The sequence below is a fragment of the Amblyomma maculatum genome, chromosome 6 (assembly GCF_055883805.1).
Source record: "Amblyomma maculatum isolate TAMU_Amacu chromosome 6, ASM5588380v1, whole genome shotgun sequence".
Taxonomy (NCBI): domain Eukaryota; kingdom Metazoa; phylum Arthropoda; class Arachnida; order Ixodida; family Ixodidae; genus Amblyomma; species Amblyomma maculatum.
The window spans coordinates 92,629,759-92,649,614 of NC_139349.1; the positions used below are offsets into that span (position 1 = coordinate 92,629,759).

General features: G+C 48.0%; 1 protein-coding gene across 1 annotated transcript in view; it reads right to left on the reverse strand.

Moving 5' to 3' along the window:
• Nucleotides 1–1,556: 1,556 nt before the first annotated feature.
• The window catches only part of LOC146186244 (kin of IRRE-like protein 2), a 41,488-nt gene continuing 23,188 nt past the window's right edge, over nucleotides 1,557–19,856 (reverse strand). The window contains exons 4-8 of the mRNA XM_084605645.1: nucleotides 15,618–15,887; nucleotides 9,392–9,667; nucleotides 4,572–4,750; nucleotides 2,415–2,592; nucleotides 1,557–1,642 (exon numbers count right to left, since the gene is read on the reverse strand). Coding sequence (XP_084461771.1) covers nucleotides 1,557–1,642; nucleotides 2,415–2,592; nucleotides 4,572–4,750; nucleotides 9,392–9,667; nucleotides 15,618–15,887 — 989 coding nt within the window. The remainder of the gene's footprint in view (nucleotides 1,643–2,414; nucleotides 2,593–4,571; nucleotides 4,751–9,391; nucleotides 9,668–15,617; nucleotides 15,888–19,856) is intronic.

A 19,856-nucleotide genomic window follows, 5' to 3' on the forward strand; every position in this document is an offset into this window, starting at 1 on the left:
TCGGCCGCGCATCCCGGCCTGCGAATACTGGAGCAGCACGCTGGTTCCCTCTCTCCCGCATGCCGAGGTCGCGTTTCTCCCGAAACCGCAAACGCTGGGGTAGAAGAGCAACGTCCATCCCGCGACACGGCGGCGCCACACAACCCGGTGATGCGGGGAAGCTTGGCCGGCCTGGCACAACAACGGACGTCGGAATAAGCCTCTGAAAATGTTTGCTTACGACTTGCTCACCACATGCATGTATCGGGACGTAACTACATATGCATTCATTTTAATACTTACTGCCTCTACTTAGCCACAATTGATGTTTTCAGAACGGATCGATGTCATGCCCGTTATTTTGCGTTATATTCTTCTCAATTCACAAAATGAACCTTGTCTCGACGGTATCATTACTGCCTTATTAAGCGGCTCATGCGTGTCGCCACACTTGGAATGTATTTTTTTTTATTCCACCATGCAACTTGATGCCGGGGAGTGGTACAAGATGTCCACTAAAAAAAGCAGATTGGGCGACTCGCCTCTTAGACGTTGGGTTTTGTCTACAAACGCACCACACACACTTATTGGTAAATATATATGCTTTACAGAGATGTCAGAAGAGAAATTTGTTGCATACATATATTCATGGTCTTCAAATTATGCACCAGCTCTTAACAAACGACTGCTTTTGTAGGCGCAAAGTCAGCTTCTTTCCGAACCGTTCTTTAAATATATTTTGTATAGGCCGCGCTACCGCAATGCACCTCTAACTCAGATTCTAGAGAATGAGGGGTTTTAAAAGAAGATTGCCTTCGCAATGACGCAGCATACTTTGTCACAGACTTCTTCAAAGCGCTGGTCAACGTTTAACGACCGGCCAACACTTGTAGTGCACTGCGAAGACAAAAATGCTGCGGTAAGTTGTGTTTACATGTGTTTCTATGAGTCGCCCTCTCAACTCGCACCCATATACGTTTCACGGTGTTTTAAAAATACTTCGTCTCGGTAATGAGATTTTATACTTTCACGATCTTTTCTAGGATGTTCATGGTTGCTCTGTGCCGAATAACGACATCATAGGTTCTCCGTGAAATGAGAAAAACGCTTTAAAATATTTAAGTTTCAGGTATTTCTTTATGCGCTAACCCTACTTTTCACCCACAGTCGGTCCAGCCTGGCGACAGAAGCGCCACCACATCATGCTTACGTCACAGATCGATGTTGGTCTGTAATAAATAAAACAGCGCCCATTATGCTGAGGTCTACTCCTGCAAGAAGAGGCTACAAAGGTGCACTGCTCCCTGATATCTCCTGCCATCAGCTTTTGAACAAGAATCAGAGATTTCACAACACAGCGACTAACCCCCCCCCCCCCCCCCCCCCCCCCCGCTTGCTGCTTATACAAAAAGCTGTTCATATCGGCTCAATCAATATTGGATCTGTGGACTGGAGAGCGCAGCTACACTTGAGGCCTAACATGCATTTTTGTGCATCTTAGGAACGTCTTTGAATGTCAATAACCAAATTATTGCCCCAGCCATTCAACAGCAGCATCACTTACCTTAAACTATGTGTCAGCTTGTGCCACGTCTTAGTCTGCCAGACACTGCCAGGGCTAAGCTCATCCATGCTGTCAATATCCAGTTAACGTCTGGCTTTCCTGCAAGAGACACAGCACTTCTTTAGCATAGAAACCAAAGTGCAAATATTCTGAGTGAATCTGGCAAATGGAAATTGAAAATGTGTTAGCTTACGTAATAAAAAAAGAAATACTTGAGCACATGATTGCACTATATCGAGATAATGATAGATAATAACAGTCAGTGATGAGAAAGAGAGAGTCTCTCTCACCCTCTTTAGAAAGAGAGAGAGTAGAAAGTGAGAGAGAGGAAGAGAGTTTCTTTCTCTCTACCTCTCATCTTACGCTCGCGCTTCTCCTAGAAGAGAGTGCGAGCATAAGGTGACTTATGTGCTACCCTGAAATTTTTTTTTTATATGTGATGTTATTCCGCCCTGTTCACTATATATATTAAAGTGCATTTTGCCATATAATGAATCTGCAAAGTTCGCGCAGTCGTAATATTGAGTTTAGTTTAATTTAGTTGATGGGGTTTTAACTGCCCAAAGCGACTCAGCTTCTGTGAGACGCCGTAGGGGGAGGCTCCAGAAATGTCGACCGCCTGGGGTTCTTTAACGTGCCCCAACATCGCACGGCACATACTTTTCGCCTCCGTCGAAAAGCGGCCGCCGCGGCAGAGATTCCATCCCGCATCCTCGGTCGAGGTACCTAACCACTGCATCACCGCGGCGGGGTAGCATATACTTCATAGCTCCTAAATAAAAATTTTGGATTGGCGAAAAAAATTCGGTTATTGTGCTATTATTTCATTTATAGTTCTGATTCTTTAAAACAGACAAATTTCCATCCCTACCTGCGAGGGAGCTCCCTTCTGTGAAGGAGAAACTAGCTTGATGTGTGACGTTGAGGATGATAACGGCATCATCGATCCCCTTGGGGTTTCTGGCAACAAAGAGTATCTCCCCGGCGTCTTCAGGGTGAACAGACCTAATTTCAAGGGACGTGGTTCGGCAGAACGGTGTGTCAGCACTCTGCATAAAATAAAATAAAAATAAAGTGAGAGATGAAGCAGCACGAGGGCATCTTTGCACTGGCGTAAGAAGCGAACAAGGTACGCTGTGATTGCACTGTAAAGTAACTTGCCGATACTTCGTGGTACGCGGTTTTCGGCAAACTAACTGTATGAGCGCGCTCAGAACATAGCCTCTCCAAGAACTGGCCTCACTGCACAGTGAAGGAATAAAAGCCATACACACATGCTACGAGTGATTGCTGCTGAAATGTGACTCATTTGCTTGTTTTTACATGCTTCCTTTTAACTTCGTTGTGCTTGGAGCTAAAGAAAGGAGAAACTTTTTTATTCGTGAGTGCAGTAATTGCACTAAGTGAAAGGTAAAGTGGTTGGGGGGGGGGGGGGGGGGTTGAGTATGATGACTTTGTGAAAGAGCGTAGGCGCATTAACTTCTAGACAGAGTCACCGCCGCCTCATTCTGTCAAGCATGAATAAAAAAAAAACAAAACGAAGTAACTTGCTCAATTTAGTCCAAGTCGGCTTCGTGCTGAGACCAGCGGTTCCAAGGCTATAATTACCGCTCGTAAGCCGGCATCTCTTGGGCCAAGCCTTTTTGCCGCTCGAGGCCGACTGATACGGCGCAACAGACACCGGGATCTCTGTCACTTAGGCCAATCACACACAACTTTCCAGCTCGAAACCAGTCACTCTGTGTAGGTAGTGTTCCAATCCCATTTAAGCCATCGGCTAGACATGAACTTTCGAAGTTTGATCTCAGCGCTCGACCTCTGCGCTGCTCACGTGCTATATTGCAAACATTTATTTATGTTCCTGCCTTTCGCCGAACTACGTGGGCGTCTAATTTCGGCCGTGTAATGTCGCCAATGCATTGATCGATGCGTCGTCTGTACAAGTACAACGTGCGATATAGACAGTGTAATAGTGAAGCCTTTTCAACGAAAATAACGGCACGTTTTGAGCTGGGGTTTAGTCTAAACGGTATCGTAACGCTTAGCAGTGACGGATATTAGACCTGCATTTCTGAGCGCTGCAGTGGAGTAGCCGTCAGCGGACTTAGCTCCAAGGGGAGTGTTTACCGACACTGTTTACAGTTTTAAACTTCGCAATTTCATGAAACGTATTCAAAACTTACTCAAAATGAATGATACGCGAAGCTTTTTTCGCGAACACAGGCACGCGTATCAGGTTTCAAGGTTCCTGTACTGCTCTCAAGCGTATATTCCGTACGTTTACTAAATGCAAGCAAGAAATATGCAACGCAGATATCGCATACCCGTTTATGCTTCTTGGCCGTTAGACCGTATACTTTTGTTCGCACATCTTAGTGCCCCTAGTTTCCTGGATATAAATAAGATTGTTGTGGAAAGCACTCTTTAAAAATACGAAGTGTAGACGTTTGGTGTCAGGATCGGGAGACAAAACAGCAGGAGGAATATTTCGTTTCTTTTACAAAGCAGCGCCACGGAGGCTTTGTGGATGGTTCACTATGTTTGCGGCGAACACAATAAAATCGCAGAGCAAACCACGTAAAATAGAACTAAGCAACAAGAGCTACCGCCACTGGATGTACTGGAGATGGTCGACAATAAAAAAAAGGCGAGGGGGGGGGGGGGGTGGAAGTGGGAGAACTGAATATCATCATCATCATCATCAGCCTGATTATACCCACTGCAGGGCAAGGCCTCTTCCATATTTCTCCACTTAACCCAGTTCTGTGCTAGCTGCATCCACTTGACCCCTGCGAACTTCTTAATCTCATACGCCCACCTAACTTTCTGCCGCCCCCTGCTACGCTTTCCTTCCCTTGGAATCCAGTTTGTTACCCTCAGCGACCATCGGTTATCCTCTGAATATATTACTACACAAATCGGCGTAATATCGATAATACGCTACCATTGCATAATTATTATGCACGTATACGTCGCTGCACGCTTGTGACAATGTCTGCTAGACCACGTCACTCAGCGGGCAACTCACACTGTAGTTGTGGGCGACGTAGTTGGTGAGGGCCGCTTCCCCGGGGCTGAGCAGCAGGCGGCCCACGATCCAATAAGCTCGTGTCGGTGGAGGATTGGCACAGACCAGCACAGTGATTCTGACTGGCTTCCCTACGATTGCCATGAGGCTCTTGTTCAGCGCCTTGATGTCAGGCCGGCCTGCGTGAAAGGCGGGCAGAAATAACAGACAAAATGAGCGAAACATCTGAGATGGGTCTCTCCTCTGCAACTTGTGGAGATGAATAGCAAGAAGAGAAAAAGAAAAGAACACTGCGAATTCACGTTGGAGGCGCTGCGAACTAGTGCACATAAGAAGATGATTTAGGTCAAGACAACCCTCGCAAGGCGCTGATCATTCGATTGTATGACCATGTAATCACTGAGTTTGTTTATATTGCTACGCGATGACGACGGCGAAGTGTGTCTATCAGACGCTACTATCAGTTGCAGCACTGCATGGTTGTCTTATCTTTGATCCTTGCAAATACTCGCGTTAGACAGCAAAAGTGTTCATAACTGTCTTTCTACTGGCCATTGTGCCAAACTACCACTATTTGCCTCTCTCTGTTCAATAATCACAGTGAATACGGTGCACAGAACATGCATATTTCCTTCCATTTTAAGCGTCTTTACGCATTCTTTCAACACTAACCCCTTTAGTTGCAGACTCGGTATGTTTTTAAATGCTATATAATACTGATTTCGTCCCCTTACGTTCCCGCACTGCTAGTTAGCCTCCAATCGTCCAAAATCTGCTTGCTAACATTTGCCGCAGATTCACTCACGTTTCTGTTGTTATCTGTTAACACCAAGGCCTCAAGGAGAGTGCTTGCGCCAACATCGGCATCTGGATGGATACTGTCACACTATATTATAAGATGTGCAATTGTTTCTGCGCATATACCACACATGGCACAAGTTTCACCTTCTTGCTTAAACTTCTTTTTGTAGCTTCGCGTTCTAAGACATCCTGATTTAGCTTCAAAGAGAAGGCCGCTGCCTCTTGAGTTGTCACAGAACGCCTCCTTCTTAATCAGCGTTTTCCATTTCCTGTATACGGCTTCTTTTCCATAGAGCCCGTTCTGCGGCTGAGCTGCGTCACCCTCTGAGCCGTTGCCGGTGTAACTGAGTGCTTCTGTCCTATCCTCCCTCCTCTCATATCCTTTCCTGTGATCATCGTTTAAGCGCACCGCTTCTTAACTATAATTACAGGTGCGGACATAAGTAAACAGAGCATACTTTTCTGATCAAATTAAAATCCCGCCTTCTGCACTGGAGATAAGAAAACAATATTTGACCAAGTGAAAGGGCACTGGGGTCTACTACCGGTACGCACGTATCGCTACCACCAGTTTCAATTATGCAAGGCGTGAAAATTTTTGGAAGGAAATAGCGTGCTCCGTTTACTTTTGTCCCCACCGGTACCAACTAGCTCATTAGAAAGTTTTACAAAGAGAGTCAGGAACCAAAGAGAATTTCTCAGAAGGAGAAAAAGAAGAGCCACGAGCTCTGCACCACTCGCTCACAGCGTATACACCCGAGACTGCCCGCCGGACAGAGTGCGGACATCACGAGCCAAAGCGAATTTCGCAGAAGAAAGAAACGATCACTACCTCTAAGCCGCTCGCCTATCGGACATCCGAGAATGCCCGCAATTAATAGTGCGGGCCTCACTCAAGCCGGCATTACCGGCATCAACAAACGACCTAGACGCTTTCTCTCTCTGTCTCTCTATCGTTCCCGCTACCGCGCTCTTCCTTCACGTTCCCTTTCACTTCGGGAAAAGAAGATAAAAGATCCTATCGAATTTTTTATTATTTTATTAGAGAATGTCGTAATGGTTCTCAGAATTGTCCTAACATTTGTGTTTTCTACCTGTCGTTCAATGTTCATTACTTTGTCCTCTCACCCCTACATAATGAATTCCAAAGCATTCGGAAAGACAAGGACGAGAGAGGTAAATGAGACAAACGCTATTTGCTGTTATGTTTGTTCCGAACCTTCTTGTCGGGTGACCATTGTGCATCAGCAGATGGACACAACAACGACTAGTCCAACGCTATCGCCAAAGCTATAAACTTCACTTCAACCAACATCTAATTAAGGTGTAGATGCCCCATGTGCGTATCACATGAACGACGATGAGGAACGTGGCCGAACCACATACATTCTTTACAGCAACCCTTTCTACAATGATGTAACTGAGGTACCGTGGACACGCTTTTCACCCAAGCCGCGAATGAGCGAGGCTTCCAATGTTTCTCTTTTGAGCTGTTTTTCCCGCGTCCTACGATTGCAGTTTTGTGCAGAGCAGGAGAGCAGCCTGAGTGATTCTTGCTTTGAAGTGGCAAGTTCGATCACCTGCCTGTTCCCAAAGAACGTACATGCTGCCTGTCCGCCTGCCCGCAGTGCGTGTCCTTGTGCGCTAGCACCATGCCTGCCTGAAGCGTTCATTATTGCACCAGCCGGTCTGACAGATGTATACTCTGCCTCACCTGAATGGTATCTGCTAGACGATACCTGTGCGTCGGGGAACGGACAAATATCAGTGCTCTTTCGGCAATCATCTCAGCGACGTAGCGTGCTTGCACGGCGCGGAAAACACCAGCTGTACGCCATACTTCAAGGCAATTCTCTTGAGATTATTCCAGACTTTGTGTTGGTATGCCATAGCCTCATATTTTTTTGTTTTTACCTGATTGGTGTTTCGGCTTGCAAGGATCAGAATGAGGATAATTAGTCTTCTTTAAAAGCGATTCCGCTACATCCTGGTGAAACATTACAATTCATTATACTAGCTATACCCACTAACCCAGCAAATAACTTTGCTTTTCTAAATACTGGTTAGCGTTCTGGTTCTTCATAAAATATTTTGCATTATCTTCTCGTGCTTCGAAAGACACCCAGCACAAATCTTCCTGTATTCCTTAGTTATAACTTTTGCCGTAAGCCACAAATGCCAATCTTCCCACAGATGTCTTCTAACCCCGACTGGAATTCTGCCCTTAGCCACAAAACGGTTTGCCCAAAGGTACCCCCTTACACCATTATTACTTTCCAAACAGATTTAGAACTCTATACCCGCAGTACATACGTAATGATCTAAGCTCATAGTTTTCAGCGCAATGGTGCACAGCTGAAGACCGAGCTTAAGTCATTACCAACTAGCCCAACAACTAACTCCACTCTCATAATGTTCTGTGGTTCATGTCGCGGTATCTCTTCTTCGCCCCCCCCCCCCCCCCCCCCCCCCCCGCGTGCCTCCGCGCTCCCTAGCCGCTGTGCACCGAAAAACATGTCGCATGAGGTGGCGCTAGCAGTTTTTTGAAGTCGAATATCATCAGGTGCTGCTTATGCGTTGCCGACGTCGGCGATAGCTTTCATCCCATTTCGTATCAAGGAACGCACACGGAAGCAGTGGTGTCGCTAGAATCACCCGCACCCGGTGCGGAAGCGCGGCGCCACCTCCAAAGCAGGCAACTAAATGCAGTGACCAGCAGCTGTTATCACCTTTGTGTATATCAGATAAATTCCTTTACTAAAAGTTTTATAAATGTTTAACGGTGCAGTGCATATTAGGTAATATGAGATACATAATAAATTCCGACAGGGATTTTCTTTGACTTTCTCTACGCTTTAGTGGTGTGCTTTATTATTATTAATATTTTGCTCCTGCTCTGATAGATTATAGCGCAGCATGGGACAACAGACAGGTAAAAACGAATTTTTGTTGCGAAAGCAACACTACGCTACGTCTGAGCGATTTCACGGAGACCTGGAGAGCCCCAGCTGCACATGCGCGAGGAACGAGTGACGTCACACGAAGCACAACTGGGGAGCAGCCGCTGACTCCTCCGCTCCGCGGGTGACTCAGAGGTACCGCCACCGCCGCGCCAGCTGCACATGCGACAAAAGGGAGTGACGTCACACGATGTACAGCTGGCGCGCCAAGGCCCCCGCCGACTTCTCCGCAGTGTCTAGTTCACTATAGCGGTGTCTATTAAGAGGACAATGGCGAAAGCCTACCCTTCTTCTCCTATCATTTGCTTCTCATCGTTTGCTTCTTATCAGTAATCGTTGCAGTGCTGCATATAATTATAATTGATGTACAAGAAAAGGAAGGCACAGTATTTGCCACACTTTTTCCGGCAACTGTGTTTGGACAGTACACCACTGCTCCTGTCGCATGGCGTTCTATGGACGCGTTCGTCTCCCCCATAATGCCGACGGCGCCCCAGACTGCAGCTCTCCATTTGGTCCCAGCCGCTGTCACGCTCAGAGGGCCATACCTCTCTATGGAAAGCGCACCGAGTTGATCACATCTCTCTTTCTAGCCACCTAACCATAGTGGATAGCTACGGAGTAAATTCGACTACCTGGGGATCTTTAACGTGCACAGACATCGCACAGCACACGTACGTCTCGTCGTTTCGCTTCCATCGAAACGCAGCGGGTACTCTGCCTAGAACGCCGATGAGCTTTGATGCGTTCAACGGAACGCTGATTGAGTTCGATGCAACGCTCGGTCGCCTGCAGCCAAAGCTTTCTCTCTATATTCGGTTCAGCATCGTTGAAAACCTCAAATTTTTTTGCTGTGTGTCGAACTCTCTAAGATTTACTTGGACGCCGTAGCCTTCGTCAAGCAAACAAGCCTCTTGCGTTTCACTTAGTGTCACGATAACAGCCACGCACAAAGGAAAATAACGACGCTCACGCTTAAAGACAGACTGCGTGACTTTAAAGACTCGGCAGAAAAGGTGAAGCTATTGTGCGAGCTGCATTTTTAACAAGGCAGCCTACCCGAGATGGTGAGCAGGATGTCCCTGGTGCGCGCGCGCTCTTCCTTCCACCCTAGGCGGTTTGTGGCCGTGCACTGGTAGCTTCCGGCATCGGAGTACAGCACCGGGTCCAGGACCAGCGAGCTCTCGCCGGCCATGCTCTCCAGCCGACCTGAGCGCACTCTCGTCCAGCAATAAGAGGGCGACGGCTTGCCGTCCGCCTTGCACTCGAGCTGCACGGGTCCGCCGAAATCTGCTTCTATCTGCGACGGGGGCTGCTCGACGATCTCGGGCCCATCTGCGCCAAAGCCAGGTGCAAGGAGCCGTCAGAGCTCTTTACTTATTTACTCACTGACACGCACGCACGCACGCACGCACGCACACACGCACACACACACACACACACACACACACACACACACACACACACACACACACACACACACACACACACACACACACACACACACACACACACACACACACACACACACACACACACACACACACACACACACACACACACACACACACACACACACACACACACACACACACACACACACACACACACACACGCATGCACATACACCCACGCACACACGCACGCGCAACACACACACACATACATAATCCATGGTTTTTACGTAAGTATATAGCATGGCATGCTTTCTTTGGCGCGATGCTTCCTACTGGGTAAAAATTAGGCGACACCTAAATTCCACCATTAACGGCATGACGCAACACTGCTTAGAGAGATTAAGCGGATCGTGACCCGCTATCATGCGCAGCCGATGCGTACGCGCTGATTGGTCCCGACGCGGCAGACTTGTGTGCCCACTTCCAACAAGAAGAGCTATCTAGTGCCGTGAAGGTAATCTGGGTAATCGAATCACGGTGACGGATTGTGCTATGCTAAAACCCTCTAATATGGCTCCTATTCGCGGTTCCCTCTGCGGATCCTCGTTCGCGTGCGCATAAACTTTGCTGCTCGCTTGCTTATGAACCCCTTAATTTGTGCTTCTATTATCTCGTGTGTACTCGTTAGCACACAATCATAACTCACCACATTGTGGGAAACCACCCGATAGAAGTATAAGCCCCTCATTAACCAAGCCGCAAGAACTTAGCTGCGTACCGAGGAAAAGCGTGTACTACTCGGGAAGGAAGGCTACCGGAGGGTTCAATTCCCGTCTCGCCCTTCAGTCTGAAAGTAGCCGTCCGAGTTGGCAGCTCCTGCTAATTTTGTCATGCAGTGTGGCTGCGTGACGTCACACAACCCTACGACCAATCAGCGTCTGACGATGTCACCTGCCAATTGCCACCAGCCAGAGGCGTGCTGGCGACTTTTCGCTCACAAAGCCGACGCCAAATTTTCTGAAAAATTTTACCTTTAACGTTATCATGTCATTAACAATAATGTATATTGCGCAAAAAGACGAGACAAAGAGGAGAAGTGGACAACGACGGCGCAGGTCGTTGTCCACTTCTCCTCTTTGTCTCGTCTTTTTGCGCAATATACATTACTGTCCATCATGGTTCACCAACTCGCCCAATCAGCCGTTCTTCTACAGGTCATTAACAACTTATACTGCCAGCAATGCCTGGTGGATAGCGGGCGAAAGTTTCCAGCGCCGTCGGCACCTGGGACTAAGGAAGCCACCCGTGTGCAGCAGGAATATCGACTAACGGAGTTTAGTCTCACTATGAATGCGCTGCAATACAATTATATCCAGCGCGTTTCCATATCGCTGTCGTGCTGAGTCCTTTATGGTGCCCGTGCCACACGCTGCCTGGCGATAACTTAAAACAAGTATAAAACCGCTTGCCTTTCGCATCCTATTCATGTGCGCGCGACTATTATAAGGGCACCAAGAGTCATAGACACAATAAGCCACTGTGATCAAGGGGAACAAAGTGACTCACGAGTCGGCATATGCATATATTCGGAACATTCCACGAGTACTATTCATCATCTCATTATAGATATAGAAGTATGTACTGCCTGGTTTCATTGATTTGGATCTGTTATTTCGCATGGCGCCGCAACGGTTCACCCAGACTGTTCTAAGCGCCCGAGGGCGTCATAGCTATAGACAACCAAAATAAAACTGTGCCATGAGCATGCCCCAAAGAAGACTGCTCTGGGGCCATAAATAAAATAACATCGTTAAGAATGCGGGAGGCAGTGCTGCACTAACTGGCTAAATAAAACATACACCCTTCGACCAGTGGGCAGTTTGTAAAGAATGTCGTCAATGTAAAGCTATAATGTATATATTCCTGAATATATAACGAATGTAACGCCAACCTGATTTCAGTCTGAGCTCATGCTCGAATATTTGACCAGTTGAACGTCCACCATTATTCACGATTTGTCATGTTATTGGAGCAAGTCTATTTTTCACTCTTACGTTACTAACGTCGAGCAAATTCTGGAAATTTCCGACATGTGCGCAATCCTTTGCTTCTGGAATTTCCCCAAGGCAAGAGCTACTACTGGACGCTTTGTTTTCGATTCACATCAAGTCGCCTCGTCCACAAGGCAGAAAATAATTAAATATCCTTGTTATAAACTGAAAGCTACCCTGTCTGCATGACAAAATAAAGAGAGACAGAGAAGTTTATTTTATACAAAGCCCGTTTTTTCCTGCTCGGCGCACTCTCGTCCTGAAGCAGCATTACCTTCAGCACGTTCTTTCTTCCTCTAGTAATTTCTGTTTGTATACCTTACTGTTCCATTCATTAATTCCCGAAAGCTGCTGTAACATCTGTAACGCTGCCGGGCACCGAAAAAAAAAACGCATTTAAGTAAAAAACGAAGTGAATAAAAGACTATGGAAGAGCGGCACTTCTTCGAAAAGATGCTGCACGTGGCATCGGTGCGGAGGCGGCTAAGTGATGGCGGCGACATCTGCTCCACGACAAAAGACGCGCCCGCAGGATCACGAAGCGGAGGACACCGCCTTTACGGAGGACTGGTGCTCGAAAAGGCTGGAGTAGGTGGAGGGCGAAAATGAGAGAAATGGCGGAAGAGGGAACTCCCATCCTTTATAATTCGACTTAGGTCTTTGCATGCGAAAACCACTAACTTATTCCTCGGCTTTCAAGACGGGCGCAAGACGGGCTCTCCAGACAAGTGGCCACTGTTATAAGAATGTCTCACTTAGCGCACAGCGCCCACTGGCGAACTGTCCCAGAGGGCAAACACGAAGGCAGTTGATGGGTAATTAAAAGTTTGCCGACTCCGTAGCAGCGTGTTCGTCGTCTCCTCTGATGCCACGCTTCGTCGATCAAAACGAAAACTGTACGTCGATGGGGAAGAGAACGCCTGGCTTTTTCCAAGATACTTTGTGAGCCAGCACATGATGTTCATTTTTTTTTTTTTTTTTGTTAGCGCGCCTTTTCTGTCTTGTCGTCAGTGCCGTCATTAAGGTTTAGACAGCTTGACAGCGCATTTGGGGTTTCCGCTCTGAGCGGCACATATTGCCAGCCTAGAGACGACACCTCGAGCGAAGCGAGTGGCAGGCGTACTTAGTGGCCAAGCTAAACAAGCGTGTGATTTAAGGCTAAATACAAGAGAAGGGATGTTAGCCGATAGCTTTTGCAGGTATTGCTGAAGTTGGCTAATAACAGGAGAGGCCGGGGCACTCGTTGCGAGCTAAACATAGAGCGGCTGCTACTGTTTTGGCTCAAGACTCGGTGGTTTGTACGCGCCTGTTTGCAAAAGTTATAAAATTATTAATTTTCCAACATATAAACAGCCAACCAAATTTATCTGTAATATCTAATTGCATGCTACCTAAGTAAACCATAACGCGAGAAGCACTAGTACTAGTAAACACAGTTCATCTTCATCGTGACTGCCTCACTCGGCCTTTACAATGCAAAAAAAAAAAAAAAAAAATATGTTTAGAGAAATCTAACTCAATTAAGAGCTCAAGGTAATCGATCGCGTCACTGTACGTAAACGAGAGAAGTTACGCAGAGAAGTATTCCTTGTTGTTATATATTGACAAATAATAACTACACTGCGCCTGACGCATACATTAGCTAACTTCCACCCTAACCTCTGAAATGAAACCCTGAAGTGAATTTGCTGAAAGCATTGTAACCGTTACCATTCAAGGTAGTATCATCTAGAGGTCCAGCTCTGTTTCATCCAAAACAAGATTTTCCCACCGAAATTTATCCAGCACAGTTCGCGACCCGCTTCTCCCGTCCCCCTTCTCTTTATATGCTCCCAACTTTTCTTGTCTGATCTTGCCACCTGAGCCTCTGCGTTTTTAACTATTTTTTCTTACTCTTTGTCACGAAATCGGCGCTGCCTTTGCTGGTCGGACCAGAGCTCGTTGATTGTCTAATCCGGAGCAGTTTAGCAAGGCCGCTTCCCAGCCTTCTCGGGTAGGGTAAAAGGAGAACGCTTTTTTCTAAGTGTTGTTTTGAGGCGTAAAGACGTCGACGACGGATCATATAGGAAGCGGAGGTCACCGCATTCGTCCCCATCTTACTGGCCCTGTTAGGATGGGCGAACATAGTCTTGTGGCACAAGATCAGTAACGCGTTGAGCTTGGCTACCAAAAGCAGTTGAATGCGATCCTGCGGAGGATGGTGCCACGTACTGCGTGAATAACTATATTCTAGTCCTCTGATTGTGTGCTAAGGGTGAATAATTAGGTGGGCATTTCACCAAGCGCTGCATGAAAACACCTCAAGCTGTGCTTCAAACTGAAGAGAGTCATTGTAGCGAAAAGGGAGCAAAAAAAAAGTGCAATTGAAACCCATGAAGAAGCTGCCACAATAACTGGGCGCAGCATAATACTAGATACGTTCTTTTCGTATCTTTAAACTCTCCGAAAATATTTCTTCTCTCTTACCTTTCCTCTACTTCCCCTTATTTTGTCCCGGGAACTTAGTACCTATAGTCATTCGTTTTATACACGAGAAACTTAAACTGACAGGTAGAGATGACCAACTCTGCCTTCCATTTCCGAGCATAATTTCAGCGCAGGTACCCCTTCGCCACTTTGCAATCTATCGTCTCATCCATCTCACAAGCCTGCAAGTATACGCAGCAATTTTCGTACGCGGCTCTTCGAAATTGTCACGGCCTTTAAAACGCAGCTCTCACGTAATTAAAAGGAGAATGGCTTGGTGTGGGGCTCATAAAGAAAATGAGCCGAGGAGGTATGGACCGGACGCAACGACATCGCGCTGCTCAGCACGAAACAAACTACGTCCTACGGATATCCGACAATTATGAATACAAGTACCTGACGTACAGATATTCCTGTGAAGGGAAAATGATACCGCGGACATGGAAGAACACACGTGCTCACCAGCGCGCAATAAGCAGTTTATAAACGGTGTTCCTTTGTTTGTGCTTGTCATTTTTGTTTCTATCAGAGAGCGCAGAGGAATAAACAGAACTCAGCCATTAAAGCTCACTGGCCGCTACAATAAAATACGGGAGTATTTTGAGGCATAAAGCTGGATAAGCTCAGTCCCATATCGTCGTTTCATTTTTGAGATAATACGATCAGACTTGGACGAGCGGGCACTCATAACCTCCAGAGAGTCGGTCAATGTTCATGCGCGTCAACGGGCTGGAAACGACGGATGCGTCCGCGGTTCTAATACCGAACTCTCGCAAGCGCCGTTTGTACATGTTTTCTACGTACAAATGGCCGCTATGTTTGTGGGGTACGAAAGCAGCCTAGAAAAGGTTCATTTTCTAATGACTGCGGCATAATTGGTCTTAAAACCGGGAGGCGATCTCAAGCGTAGCACGCACATTTGACGTCTCTCGACCGTTTCTCTCAACTTTCGCAGTATAGGGTCCGCATAAACTTTATTATCAACATAAGGGAAGGAACACAAGAGATGTATACTCACGTTGATGATGCTAAAATAAATATGACAGATCTCGCGCACAGTTCTCGCGCAAGGGATTTCGTTCCATGAGCCTAGAAAGGTTTTCACCTTAAAATCAAAGTGACCACAAATGCATTAAAAGAAACATTGATAGCTGCAGCCCCGATCCAAGAGATCCTGGCTGACGCCTATTGGAGGTATGATCGGGAGTTAGCTACATGATTCCCTGTCAAATTCTTTGTTTGGTCCAAATAAAGTTATTTCTCGTTACTTCTCTTTTTATCAACCTTCTAGTTGTGTTCTTGGCGTCAATCGTGTCGAGAATCAGTGAGCTTTGTCACGTACACTGTTTTTGTTAATTTGCTTGCCCTTACATCGGACGTTCAGGAAGTATCCGTAGGAGGCGAACGTCCCGAGGCGGTGGACGGCGGCGCACCGGTACCAGCCGGCGTGCTGGCGCTCGATGGCCGAGAAGTTGAGGAAGCCGTCGGGGCTCTGCGGCACAGGCGGCGGCCCGTCGTCCTTGAGCCAGCGAGGCGCGCACGGCGGGTTCGCGTCCACCGCGCAGTGCAGCGACACGGACATCTTCTCCAGGATCGGGAACCCGAAGCCCGGCTCCCGGGATATCGAGAAGGACGGAATGTCTGTGCGGGCATGTGCAGGAAGAGAGGCGCCGCCATCAGCTTAGTACGAGGCTCAACACAGGATGATCTATTCCACATTAATAAAAAAAAAATTGAAGTGACAAGAAGAGTGATGACTCACTTTCAAAAGGTTAAATTAATCTCTTGTATCAAATATGCGGGATATAGCCAAGATTTCGATCCTTTAAAGCGGCCACCACTTGGTTGGTCCCCATACTTATATTGGCCAACCTTAAATATTCGAAGTAATCGCTAGGCGGGTACTGACTATGAGGTTCTTCTGCCGTGCTGAAGTGTGCTGTAAAGTACTCCCTGCCCTATCTCGTTGCGATAAGGTTGCAATTTGAATGACATATATAATGCTCCCCTTATTTCTTTCTTGGGCAAGAAAGAAATAAGAAAAGAAAGAGCGCCGTAACCGCGATGGTTACGGCGCTCGACTGCTGTGCCCAAGGATGCTAGACTGAAACCCGGCCGGAGCTGCCGTTTTGCGATGAAGTTGAAAAGCAAGGCGCCCGTGCGCTGCGCGATGTCAGTGAACGTTAAAGAAGCCGAGGTGGTCAAAATTACTCCGGAGCCCACGACTACGGCGTCTCTCGTAGTCTGCGTTGCTTTGGGACGTTAAAACCCGACAAACCAAACTAAATCTTACTTCTCCTTTGCTCCATACCCTTCTTCTTCATCCTTCAGAGTCGTTGCAACACAAACGAGCCTTAGCGGAGCAAACGCTTTTTTGTCTATTCACACAGGAGATTGACAAAAATAACTGCGGAGGTCACTTAAGGCGCACCTTTGAGGTTATCACGTGACAGTGTTGATGCCTCACGCATACTTCCCTTGAGGATCCTCTGTAAATACACACATTTTGCTACTCGCCTAATCACTAAACCATTACCCGTGAATTTCTTATCCCATATACTATCCTCATTAGAAAGCCGTTGCGAGCTACCACATTATATCAAAGAACGCCTGACATATATACCCATCCTTGCTTAAACAGAAGCCGTACGAACGTGTCAGATTGGCCCAGAGATAGCCTGTATAAATCAAAGATATCGGGTTTGATTCCCGTCACATTCTCCTATTTGACAGGAGCTGACCAAACAGCAGCTTCTACCAACTCGCCCGTGTCACATGGTCACGTTACGTCAGACAACCCACCGACCGTGTCACCTGCCAATTACCACCTGGCAACCTCCAGCTCCTACAGGCCCACTCGTGACTATTTGCTCACAAGTTTCGAGAAGTCACACTGTTTTGCTTCCGGATAACTACAGTCTTTTGTAGCATTGTATTGCGCTTCTTGGTCTTCGTTTGAAGCATTTAGCGCTTTATCGCAGATTTTAAAGCGCAATAGAATTGTTATTTCCTTTCGAACATGTTGGCCGTAAATCATTTCGTAATTCTGGTTTCTTTATCTGGGAGATTTTTTTAAATTCTGAAATGCGTTATTGCTAAAAGAGTAATTATCCAAGCGAGGAATCGCCCGCTTATCTTCGATAAGATGAAAGTGTAAATGTGTCCAGTCTTGTAGCTTTCTTGAGGAAAAAGTAAAAGCGACAATGTTGCAAATCGTAGTGCAATCAATATATTCAATTCAATTTATTTCACCAAATACATAGTATGAGCTCTTGTGCAAAAAGCTGCTCGGGGCAGCTTGACTAGGCGCAAGAGACCCTAACACGGTAGAGAAAACCACTAATATTTTATACAGTAATGTACACTCACATTATGTACAATGAAAACACAACTACATATTGCCACGTGCCTACGGTCACGTGGCAACGGTCGGCCGCTGAATTCCATCTCCACACTACCGCCGTCTGACCGAACCGACTACAATCCCGGGGCAGATATGAGCTCCCTTCGCGACCTCATTCGCACCGTGGTTCGCGAGGAGCTCCAGAAAGTTCATGGATCATTTACTCCTGGCGCAGCTTCCCTGGCCAGCATCATCCGTGAGGAGGTCCAGAACGCACTCACGCCACCAACAAGTACAGTCGTTCCACCACCACCCCCGGGCCCCACCGAGCGGATGACTTATGCTGATGTCACACGCCGCCCAGCCCTGCTACCTACCCCTGCGCCTTACACGCAACCTCAGGTCGCTGTGCACGCTGCGGCACCGCTGCCCCTTTGGCCAGATCGGCGCCAGGCGCCCCGGAAAACTGATCTCTGGCGCGCTCCAGATAACCGCCCTCTCTGCTACCACTGTGGCGAGGCAGGTCACCTGTACCGGCAGTGCCCTTATCGTCAGATGGGCCTTTGGGGATTTTCCCCCGACAGCCCTCGTCCACGGCCTGGTCAGCGGCCTCAGGACATCGCCGAGTACGTCAACCGCCAGCGTACGTCACCCACCAGTCTGCCACATTCTCCTCGTCGCGAGTCGCGCTCGCCTTCGCCTCGTCGCTCTTCACCCTCTGGGTCACGGTATACCGCTGGACGCCATGGTTCCTCGAGCCCTCATCGGGAAAACTAGCTCCGGCGACCTTTGGGGGCGAGGCCGCCGCTCACCGATTCGCTGTAAAGCTTCCACCGCCGCACCGCTCGATTCGCCCCGACGTCGAACGCCGAATTCCTGTCCAGTTTTCGCCGCACAGACCAGATCGCCCCGACGTCGTCCGCATCGCCGACCAGTTATCACCGCCGTGTCGCTTAAATCGCCCCGACGCAGACCACACAACTGCCGCCCAGCTTCCGTCGCCGCACCGCTTGCTTCACTCCGACCTGCCGTCGACATTGAATTGTCCCGACGCCGACCACCCAACCGCCGTCCAGCTTCCGCCACCACACCGCTCACTTCACTCCGAACCGACGTCGACAGGCCCTGGTCTTGGCCGGGTCTCCCTGGACATCCCTATTATCGTCGACACGAAGGAGGTCAGCGCTTTAGTTGATACGGGAGCCGATTATTCTATCCTTAGCGGGCGGCTTACAAGGACACTGAAAAAGGTGATGACGCCATGGAACGGACCAGACATACGTACGGCAGGCGGACATGTGGTTTCACCACTGGGTATGTGTACAGCCCGGGTTACGGTGCGAGGCTGCACATTTGTTGCGACTTTTCTCGTTCTACGCGAATGCTCTCGTGATGTTATTCTTGGCATCGACTTCCTTCGTGAGCACGGTGCCACTATAGATCTACCGAACCGCTTGGTGACGTTTTCCGCCAAACTGGCCACTGAAAAGCATGAGTACCGCGGGTCCCACTCCACGCTGCGAGTCGCCGATGATAGCCTCACAATGCCACCACGCGCCAGCATCCTCGCCAGAGTTACTTGTGACGAGCCACATCACGGCCTCCGGGTTGTTGAGCCTAATGTCTCCCTCTCACTCGCCTTGGGAGTTTCTGTGGCAAGAGGTCTTTGTTTCCTTCGTGGAAGAGAGACGGAGGTACTTGTCACCAATTTCTCCAATGAACATCGACATCTGTTCCGTGGCACTGTCATTGCTTACGTCGACCATCTGCATGAAGTCGCCGAATATTTTGCTTCAGAGGAAGCTACGCCTAGCACTGAACCGGATGATGCCGTACACGCTGTCGACATCAATTCTAGCCTTTCCTCCGTTGAAAAGAGGCAACTTCAAGATCTATTGCTGGAGTTTCGTGTGTGCTTCACGTCTTCATTTAAAGTGCAGCAAACGTCGGTCATTAAACACCGGATTATCACGCATGAAAGCACTCGACCCATCCATCAGCAGCCCTATCGTGTGTCTCCTCGGGAGAGAGACGCTATCCAACAGCAAGTCAAGGAGATGCTCGCCGATGGCGTCATTCAACCTTCAAGCAGCCCATGGTCCTCGCCTGTAGTCTTCGTTAAAAAGAAAGACGGAACACTTCGTTTCTGCGTTGACTATCGGAAACTTGACAGTATGACGAAGAAGGACGTCTATCCGCTGCCACGGATTGATGACTCTCTCGACCGACTTCACCGAGCCAAGTACTTCTCCTCCATTGACCTCAGG